At 36.8% G+C, this 11,179-nt stretch overlaps 1 protein-coding gene across 2 annotated transcripts; it reads right to left on the bottom strand.

The window, feature by feature from the left end:
* Positions 1-1,356: 1,356 nt before the first annotated feature.
* Positions 1,357-10,829, bottom strand: dus3l (dihydrouridine synthase 3-like (S. cerevisiae)). Of its 2 annotated transcripts, none has more exons than XM_030147795.1 (16): positions 10,559-10,829; positions 10,265-10,370; positions 8,946-9,216; positions 8,502-8,853; positions 8,309-8,385; positions 8,129-8,218; positions 7,931-7,972; positions 7,236-7,388; positions 6,438-6,554; positions 5,928-5,993; positions 5,577-5,687; positions 4,555-4,651; positions 4,345-4,420; positions 2,649-2,837; positions 2,218-2,346; positions 1,357-1,712 (listed from the first exon to the last, which is right to left on the bottom strand). In XM_030147795.1, the coding sequence occupies exons 2-16, from the start codon at positions 10,330-10,332 to the stop codon at positions 1,640-1,642; spliced, it is 1,911 nt and encodes a 636-aa protein (XP_030003655.1). In that variant the 5' UTR covers positions 10,333-10,370; positions 10,559-10,829; the 3' UTR covers positions 1,357-1,639. The 2 variants fall into 2 exon arrangements, with proteins under 2 accessions (XP_030003655.1, XP_030003654.1); XM_030147794.1 differs by having other exon boundaries at positions 10,265-10,359.
* Positions 10,830-11,179: the final 350 nt, after the last annotated feature.

Genomic DNA, 11,179 nt, shown 5'->3' with positions numbered 1-11,179 from the left:
GGTTCATTTATTTGTGTATTTGGGGAACCTAACAGTTCATAAAGTTTGAATTTGAACCCTCCAGGTGCTGCAAAGCTATCTTTATATTAGTTTAGGCAAGAATCAAGTGGATTTCTACAACCCGTTTTAATTCCTGCTTAATTCGTTATGTCTATAACTACAAACATTTCTCAGAGTACGCCATAATTGTTTGTCAGCAGCAGCGGTTGTAGTCCATACTAAAAATATTTCCAAACTTTGCACTGATTACCTAAAATGTTCAGTTGTTGGTTGAACAGGACAGAACAGCAGTCAACAACCTGGAGGGGGTGGGGTGTGAAATGGCTCATTTGCATTTAAAGGGCCAGTGCTCAAAACCACCTTTCTGGTGTCATTACTCAGAAATAGGGTTGAAGATGGACCTGTGGAGTTCAGTTAATGAAGAATTCAGACCCAAGCAGAGCATTTACAGTTTACGTAGACCACAGGGAAATGTTTCAAAATCCGTAATTCCATTTAAAAAAAAAAAAGCAAAAAATCACTCCTTTAATACATTTGTTTGTGTGTAACTGATAAATTATTTTTGCAAGAGAAATCATTTCAAGAAGCTACTTAAAACACACCCTCTGTAATAAATGCAAAAGATAAAACATATTTATTGAAGTGTGGCAAAGGACTTTATTGCATGTCACAAATGGGTGCTTCTATGAAACTGGTTCCTAAAAACAGAACATGGGGGCTAAAAATTGAAACCAGATGTAGACTAATGTTATGAAGCAAGTTTAGAAGCACGTTGGGTCCATTTTAAAAATAAATATTTGCTGAGATAAAGGAGAAACAATTTTTCAAATAAAACACATTTTTCTATTATTTTCATACAAAAATCTGCATGTAACACGGTAAAAAGGACATGAAAATTACACGCTACTATTTTTTTCAAATATCTTTTTATTCCCTCACAGGTACATTTTGAGAATCGAACTAATTATGCAAGGCAGAGTGTTTCACAAAAATGGCCACTGTTGCAAAATCACTCGCAATTCATTTGTTAAGGTTCCCCATGTAATTCCAATGAACACGATGGGTTACGCACAAAACCTCAAATGAGACTGGCAATTCATGAAAAACCTGCATGTCTGGATTAGAAAAACCACTAGGATCAACAAATTTAACACAGTATCTTTACTTATAGCTGTATATAAGACAATTTCAAGCAATGTTTTCAAGACAAAATGCACTGAGACCTAGGTAGCTTTTCCTGTCCCAATTCTGGTCCTATTTTTGGCCCCAGTAAATTATTAAAAAAAAAAAAAAATCATTAATTTGGGATGGCTCAGCGCAAAAGTATAATTTTTTTGCATTTATCTGAGGTCATCATTAGGTACATCCTGGGGGGAAGTATGTCTTAATTTCTCTTTTATTATTGGGTCTACAAAGCTGTCAAAGTGCCAGGTACCAAAATGAACCCACTTTCATAGAAGCACCCAAATAAAGAAACTTCAGAATGTGTCTACAGTACAACCACAGGTTAAATAAAACAGACAATAGTCTTAATTGATCTAAAAGCAAAAAAAAAAAAAAAAATCCTGAAATCTTGATATGCAGATCAAATAAAAACACACAACATAAAACCCTCTTAGTAGTATCAGGAAACAGAAAATCACTTGTAGGCGTTGGCTTTATGTTTGGGCAAAAAGTTGAAATTCTTCGGTACAGGTCCAAGCAGCATCTCACTGGAAAAAAGCAAGAGGTTGTCAATATCATTCCATGCATGAACAAATATCTCAGTCCTAGTGCAATTTTATGTTAAAAGGAGATGCATATAGTATTTGTACTTTAAAAATGTGTTGTATGAGATGAAAGAAAAGATGAAGATGTCAGTGTATTGTACTGGAGAAACAAGAACTGATTCTATTCACTAAACTGTGACAGTTCTGACCTTGGGTGTTCAATTCCAAACAGATCTTTAGTGCAGCTACTGACAACACAAACCATACAGAAAATAGAGGCGATTTGTGGTTTTACAGTAGCTGTTTTCAGAGCTAAGCTAACAGAGCTACCAGCGTGTGTGGATTATTAGACAGTTATTTATGTTATTTACGATCAAAAAAATGGATTACTACATTTGTTGGTGGTTTGTGCAGCCATGGGAGTGTTCTGGCTCATGATGATGATAGTTTAGAATATCAGTACTACACAGAACCCTTTCATAGTTCTTTTCAAATCCATTGTCGTTACCTAATCCTGATCCAGTCCCCAACATTCTGACTCGCCATCAGTGACTCCAGGTAGTTTCTGCCCATGTAGTACGGAGGTCGCTCATTGATCTTCTGAGGCACTCGCTCCAACAGCCCAACAGGAATGTATCTTTGAGAGAGGAAATAAAAAATAATCAAACAGGATTACCTTTCGAATGAAGAATGTGTTTACTTTTTATCTCCTAACTTTTAGCAGAAGCAAAATTGTCTTGTGCAACTTCATATTCAACTGCTGGATTTTTATATTTCTTTATTTCTACTATTGCCAGATTAATATTATAAATATGAAGACCATGTGTGGTAAAAACATGACGCCCTACTGTGGTTTTATTGTTGTTGTCAAATTCAGATTCCCTCCATATTCTGCAGAAATGCAGTGTATTATTACATAAGCAGGTGTATGTTTCCTACCTGCACATGAAGGAGAGCCACTCCAACATGAAGGTGCGAGTCTTTTCCACGCCCCGGGTGTCGGAGCCCCAGTGTTCCAGACCGAAGTTGGAGAAATCCCTGAGGATGTCCAGACGTTCACTGGACGAAATGTCCCAGTGTCTGCTCTCCTTGATCTCAGTGAAGATCCACGGCTTAATGAGTGCACCTCTGAAAAACAGACCAGGCATTTTTTTAAATACTTTGTCAAACTCAGGCTCACTCTTAATGTGGAGTAATTACTCTGGTCTGGATCATTTACTGCTTATTTACATTAAAAGTAGATGCATTAACAAAAATTGCTCTGCTGTTTATCCAAGAAACACAAGAAAACTACTTGCTTTATGGGGTTTAAAGGTGCTGATAGTTTTTTGGTGTTATTGAGCAAAACCTCCACAACTACTTTTCACTCTAGTGTAAGTAAACTGGTCCAAGAGGAAATATGAATCCTATACATTTATGCAAAATCTACCCTATGATCCAGATTTTTCATAATGGCAGGTGTTTTCAGACAGGAAGGGGTTTAAATATGTGAGACATAACTCTACTGCTCTACTTCATGGGTTGACATGGAAGTTTGGAAAAGTGTTCTTCTCTTTTCCACAGTGGTGTGAAACTGTCAGGTTCATCTGTATTTATATCTAGTATTTTAGTTAGGTGTGGGTTTCATGACAGTTTGTTTTTGTCTTTATGCCTGTGTATGTAGCTGGGTGTCTTTGTTTATGTATTCTACTTCTCCTGATTTTACTGTAAAGCACTTTGTGAATTCTTTCTCTGAAAAATGCCATATAAATAAACTTCGTTTACTTAGTCTATTGATTTGGAGGAAGAGGAAAGAGCTGCAGAAGGAAGGTGGGTATTCTGGTGTTTTCGTCTTCCTGATTCCAGCTGCTGTAGCTTTAAGTGGCCTACCAACTGCCAAACCTATGTATGACTTATTTTTGTAGCAATCTGAAGTGGGTATTTGTCACTAAGAGATTAAACTGAAGAATGAAATGTTCCTTTTCTTGGGATGAGAAACTCCCCCTTCCTTTTAAACTAAAACCCTTTTGGATTTACTGGAAAATATATTGAAATATACTAAAAAAAAAACCCTCATGATTTTGAAGGTCTCCCTAGTCATATAAACAAAGGATATATGGTTTGTTATATTTCTGTTCTGCTCTGAATAAATGTGGAAAAACAGGCTAGTGACAACAGTAATAATATGGTCAGCTGGTTGTTCATGGCTGAATGAAAAGAGTTGGAGACGTAGGTCATGTTTGTTTGTACACTCACAGATTGGGAAATAAAAATGTGGCCAAATTCATGTGTTTGTCATTGTAACAGATGATGCCATGAAAAGAACAAGACTTCTGTGATCAGGATGATATTGGCTGGGATATGATAGAGTGAACACAGATTTACTGTAGATTAAACTACCAATAGTTTATAAAGTAGCTGAAATGAGCTTAATCTGAAACATATACAGCAGTAAATTAAAACTGCATAATAAAACATTGACGTGGAGAAGTTCTCCTTTCTACACACTGACTACATTGAGTAACATTTTACTGATAATACTTGCATACATTTACTTGAGGAAGATATTAATATTCATGTATTTTTTTACCCTTTTACCAAACCATTTATTCATCTTGAGCATGAACATGATGTTTTCTGTTTCATATATAATCACCTTGCAATCATAATACCAGAAACTCCAGTATCCCTTGCTCTCATGGCATCTTCATAGGACAGAATGTCTCCATTACCTGAAACAAAAACTCAGTCACCTTAGTTCAACTCCATGAACTGTGCACAATCTTCTTTCTTTAAATTTTTTCCCTCATGCTGTACATTTCTTATGTGTTTTCTTCGCTGCTGCTAATTCATCAACTCCACATACCAAAAAGTGGGACAGGACTGGCCAGTTTGGAGCAGGTGGAGATGTAATCCCAGTCGGCTAACTTTGTGTAGCGCTGCTCTCTGGATCGACCGTGTAACTGTAAGACAATGTCAGCTTCAGGTACATGTCATCAGGCAATTCTTAATTCTTTACAACAGTGATTCGTGAACTACTTCTGTTCAAGACCCATTAGAGAAATTCAATGTCTCCTTGACCCACCATGAATAATCTGCCTTTTTAATGACTCTCCTACCATCAAAACACTGTCTCTGACCATTTCTTTTATGTTATTTTTATGTTTTTACATCTTATGCATTGCGTTGTCTTGTAACATCTGTAATGTAATTTTTGTAATTATTGAATCTTGTTGCATCCCTTTAGTCATGTAGGATTTTTAAGTTGCTTTTACAAAGTTCATGTCTTGTTACAACTTTCTCATCATGAACTGTCATAGATCTACATTTTTACCAACCCCTCTAAAGTCAAAACATCATTTTAACTTTATAGTGTTTCATGTCGCTTTAGTTTTTTTTTTTTACATCTATTATATAATTTTCATCTTACAACAGAGGCCTCATTTTTGCATTTCACTTGACTCTGATGAGGTCAGGACACGTACATACTCTTCCAACGAACACACTCATTCTGTTTGAACTCAGAAAATTAACTCAAATATCATGTTATTGCTATAAACACTATTTTCCTCTGCCCGTGGTGTGCCAATAAAAACAGCTCTGTTACCCATTTTGGGTCCTGACCATAAGTTAGGAAGGCACTGATTTATGAATATGAAAAAAAAAAAGACAGACCAAGGAAGAGCAACAGTGATTACACATGACTAGTTTGAGAAAACATTTCATAGATGAATCATTGAAAGACACCTTTTGAAGGAATGATCAAAATCTTACATGCAGTTCAGAGGATTTCTATGACGTTACATTAGGTTTGAATCATTTAATCTAATACTATATGTTTCAGAGTCCCCTAAATATCTGCAATAATGTTTTTTATGCCATACTCACTGTGATCATAGAAACGCCCCATTGCTTCATCTCTGGGATGAGTTTATGTGCTATGTTGGACACCTGCTGAACACCAGTCCGGATCTTCACTGTTAACGGGACGTCAAGGACCTTTGGACAGCAAAAGAACATTTAGGTTTAGTGCTTGGGGATATATAACTAGTACACACATGTATAAACAGAGTAGAGCAACTGACATAAAGCCACATTATTATTTTTTTTTTTTTTTACATTTTGTATAGATTCAGTTTGGTTTTTTTTATAACAGACAGACAGACATTATGAAAAACACCTGTTATTCAAAAATATGCTGTGGCTTCAATAGGATACATAAACATCTGAAATACTTACATAGTTCATTCCCTTGACTATCTGCTCAAATTTTCTGGTGCGTGTCATCAACCCACAGCCTCCGCCCTGGAAATAGAAAGTAAAGCATCAGTTAAAGAGTGGTGGCAGTAGCTTGATTTGGACAAAGAGGAAAGAGTTTCAGAAGGAAGGTGGGTAGTCTGGTGTTTTTTTCCTTCTGATTTCAGCTCCTGCAACTTTCAGTGACCCATCGACTGCCAAAACTACGTATTACCATATGTATTATTTATTTTCTATAGTGGTTTAAAGTGGATTTTTGTTTCTAAGAGATTAAACTGATGGATGAAATGTTCCTTTTTTGAGATAAGGAAATCCTCCTCCTTTTTAAAGTGAAAACCCTTCTGAATTTGTGGAAGATCTACTGAGCAACATAAAAAAATACATGATCTTGAAAGCCTCTCTAGAGAGTGGTAGCAGTAGCTGTAGTGTGTGAAATAAATAAACAGCTACGCTAACAACCAACCAAGTCAAACCACTTAAAGATCGATTTACCTTCTTGTAGACGAGGTCGATGGGACATCCAGAGTTAATATCCACAAAGTCAACGTCTGTGTTGTTGTTGATGAGCTCTGCACACCTCGTCATGGTGTCAGGGAAGCAACCTTCCACCTGGAGACAAAACTCATCAGAAATGGAGCTGAAATATTCACTCCTGGAATCTGTGAGGACCCTACACATCCATGCCATCACCCGTGTGAACTGCTACCATCAGACAGACGCTACAAAGCCCTTCATACCCACACAACCAGACTAAAGGGCAGCTTCTTCCCCAGAGCTGTGGCTGCTCTGATTCAGGCCAGGAAATTCTAATGCACAAACCACCACAACAATTACACTGTTACGCTCACTGTTTTTAATGTATAATCTGCCCATCCTATCATATACATAATATATACTAAATTACCACCCTGCTACTATGTTTATAACACATTTACCTTTGGAACTAATTGGACTATTGCACATAGTTCGACCCATAGCCATATTTTTGTACTTTGTCATATTTATACTGATGTTATACTGCATATTTACTACCCTTAGTTACCTTCTGTTTAGATTTGCATAGTGTTAACTGCTTTCTTCCTTCTGTCTTTTATATTTACTAGTCCACTTTACAGAAATTACAACAAAATCTCATTGCACTGTAGTTCGTGCATCCTGCAAATGACAGTCAACTCAATTCTATTTTATTCTACATTCTGAAAATACATCTGTGTGGTGTAATCAAAACGTCAAACTAACAGACTAATTTCAGGGCTCTAAAAAGGTTAATGGAGTTAGATAAACCATCACCTGAACTCCAAATATGTCTTCACTTTCATGCCTCTTCAGCAGAGCCCACTCCGACTGCTGCCCCTGTAGCAGGTTGGTGCACATGGCCATTTCCCCGCAGGTGATGTCTGCACCAAACCGCTTACAGATACGCCGGAAAGGCAGATTTCCACACTGAAAAAGAGTCACATGAAAGCCACATTTATAAAGCAATTTGTAATATAAGTCGGTTTCATGATTGGGTCTTCAAAGGTAAACTTCATTATTTATTTATTTGTACATATATGCTAACGCAATTTAATCAGATTTTTTGGAACAGTTGCTAGACTGAATCAGACTGACTGCATATGTTTGGCTGCAGACACACAGTGGTGGAATAACTGACATTCAGTGTTTTGGATCCAGCTCTGGTGTTCTGACCAGACTGATCTGTTCTTCTCTGTTTGGATCATCTTTCCTGACAGTAATGTTCATCTTATTATCATCTATACTTGAGGACGGCCAGAAAGGAAGAAAGGATTGTCGGGTCAGATGTCTAGTGCATCGATTTCATTTGATCTGAGTTCATTTGGTCAAGTATAGTTTTCACCCTCAGAATAAACATGGTGTGTTTTTAAGTTCTTTGAGAACATGATCCATTTGTTTGGCAGTATTTAATCATTCATCTATAATAATTATAAAAGTAAGTTCCGAACTACTGCAAAAATAGTACTTACAGTTGTCAGAGGCGCGAGGTACAGCTTGTCTTTAAAATCGACCTAAAACACAAATTCACTGGTCATTAGTAAAAGTGCAAACACCAGAGTAACTATCAAATAAAACATATTACTTATATCATGTATTTGAATTTTGAACTGTATTCTGAGGAAATTGATAATAAACACAAAAACAGAAGAAGGATGGATGAGCTGTACCTGTTTCTTTTCACACATCCTCAACTTGATGATGTCTGTATCAGTCAATGGACCAACAGTTTTCTCTGGAGCCTGTTTCTCTGAGTTTGTCTAAAATCATCACAAAACACACATGCAGCTTCTAAGAAATTGTTATTAGAACAGAAGAAACAAAAATAACACTCACTGGAGTTAAATTACCTGTGTTTCAGCATCAGTAGACACATTTTGTTTCTCTTCTGTTCCATCTTCAGATGCTTCAGCTGCACAAGCATCACCTGTACACCAGAAGGATTTACTGCATTACTAATGCATTACTTTTTAAGCTCTTGTTAGTTTGTCAGGGTGTCTTGTTTCTTTAATCTCCTCATATTTTTATCTCTCTGTGACTTACCATTCTGCTTCTTGTCATTCTTGTCTCTGTCCTTGGAAAGTGTTTTCAGATACTCTGCAGACTTTTTGAAAGGCACTGAACGCTTCCTCAGTCGATTCTGAAGGTCTTTACTTAGTATGTTCTTCACCAGGTTCCTGCCCTCATAGGTTTTAACTAGATCTGCTTTTTCCAAGGTTTTGAAGTCAGGTGTAGTGTGAGCTTTGGCAAAACGGCAGGAGAGGCCGAAAGAACATTTTCCAAATGTGTCATAGAGGTAGCAGCTGTCTCCGATGTCAGCAGGTTTGGTGGCCATGTACTCGGCAACATCATGGGAAAAGTGGCATTTTTCCCCAAAAGGACATTCTCTATTGTCCTGAATAAAAAGGAGAAGACATGACAATAAGCTATCAAAACACACAGAGGGCAAAAAGCAGTATTAGAGAGTGGTTGGTTAAAGATTCACACCTGAATGACTGACAGACAAAGCCGTCTTTCATCGTAGGTTGTAGGTTTCGTATGTGGTCTCGACTTATTCTGACCTCGAAGCCGTTTATTGTCCTGTTTCCTGCTCTTATTCCTCTCATCAACATCCAGCTTGACCTTTTTAGCTTCAGGTTCCTCCACAGATGATTCCTTTACCTCCTCAGGTGTGACGTCATTGCTGACCTTTTCTCCTTTTGAACCCTGCCACTCAGAGTCCACAAACTCATGAAATCTTTCTTTGGTTGTTAAAAACCTGCAAAAATCAACAAAAACAGGAAAAGTATCCATCAGTATAAAAACAACTAACTGAAATGCAACAATAACTTCATTAATGGCTTATAACAGCTGTAGGACTGCGACAAAAATTCACAGATGATGATGTCACAAAATAACATAGGTGTCATATATGTTCACTATAGCTGTTAAGCCTCTTATGTTTTTGTTGCCTTCATCAAACTGCTGACACATCACTGCTGACACAACACCAGCTTTACTTTGTTCTTGGACAAACTCACCACCCAGGGGCTGGGGACTTGAAACCAGTACTGACATTGGTTCCTAAACAATACTTTTTCCAATGCTAATTTTCTATTTTAACAAAAAGAAGCAAACATTTGCTTAATTTAGGTTTATACACTTCACAAAATTTAACAATATCAAAATTCTAAATGTAATTATCTCAATGTGGTATGTCTCAGTTCTTTTTTCAGCACTTGAACAAATGTTAAAACATAATAAAATGATGAACCTCAACTTTCCTGATAACGTAACACTAATAAAAGCTGTGTGCATGCACTGATGGTATTGAAATATGATAATTACAAAAAAACAAAACAAAAACAAGTTATTATTTTTAACTATAGAATCTAAGTAAGCTATTCAGAACTGAGAAAGTATTAAAGCCTAGGGCCCAGCCTTCAGCACTCCAATTCACACTTACTATGGGCTCTATGCACAGCCCCACTACTTCCTGAACTTCAGGTGGGTCCTTTATTTCCTGTCTTTTATTATTGGACACACTGATTAATCCAAGTGTGCCTAATTAATCAGTAGTCACAAGAAGTAGCAGACACACCTGGATTAATCAGTGTGTCCAATAATGAAAGACAGGAAGTAAAGGAGCCACCTGAAGTTTAGGAAGTAGTGGGGCTGTGCATAGAGCCCATTGTTGTTTCACATAATAAAAGTCAAAATTAGCACAGGACATGACGCTTCAGGCTTTCAGCAGCTGCATCATTACAGACAAAACCACTCTAACCGCTGTGTTAATGTTTAAGGAGACTTCAACTAATGGTACTCACTCAGGTTTGAGTGACGCTTCACCCTTTATCACTCCAGCTGTGTTTTCCTCTGTAGGTTTCTCCATCATCACACCTTCAGAAGTTTTCTCCAGGTCCTGCAGAGAAACTCCTCATCAGCGGATCACTTTACATGTAACTGTTGTGTCTAACTGCTCAAGACTAGGTCAGTAAGGTCCACCAAAATAATCGGTAGAGTTATGCTAGTTTCAAGTAAACTACATCACTGACTTAATGTTGACTGCAGTTAAACTGAGGTAGAACTGAAAGAAATAAACAATTAGTCACGTTACTTACCTATTGATATCGCTATTGCTAAAGTAAACAACTATTGCTGCATGTTTTGCTCGACAAGGTTCAATAAACACTTAAATTTGTTAGCACGCTATTAGCAAACAGAAGACACTAGACGCAAATAAAATGTTTGACAGTTAACCGTTAGCGTATTTGGCGCTGATTTACACCAACTAAATGTTTTTTCAAAAGTTAAAACAAAAAGCTCAGTCTGATACAACTTGCGTTTGACACCAACACATACAGCAACCTGCAGCGTGAGGGTAAGGCTGTGTAGCTGCTTAAACTGTCCGTGCAGAAATTGGAATCAAACGTTGGTTCCAGCAATGGACTGAGGTACATATTTACAGCTATAAATGACAGAAAGAATGAATGGTGAATTTATTACATTTTGAAAAAAAAAAACCAAAACAGAACAAAAAACCCCCCCCAAAAACATAATAATGATAATAATAATAATAATAATAATAATAATAATAATAATAATAATAATAATAATAATAACTTACCCTTCCATAGAGTCATAGTTTCAGTTTAATATACTATTAAGCTGATTGAAAGTAACCAAACATTAAACAGTTCTCCTTATTGGTAAGATTTACACCATATTACATATATTCCTCA

The sequence above is a fragment of the Sphaeramia orbicularis genome, chromosome 11 (genome assembly GCF_902148855.1).
Source record: "Sphaeramia orbicularis chromosome 11, fSphaOr1.1, whole genome shotgun sequence".
In the NCBI taxonomy this organism is placed as follows: domain Eukaryota; kingdom Metazoa; phylum Chordata; class Actinopteri; order Kurtiformes; family Apogonidae; genus Sphaeramia; species Sphaeramia orbicularis.
This window is presented reverse-complemented; position numbering and strand designations above follow the sequence as displayed.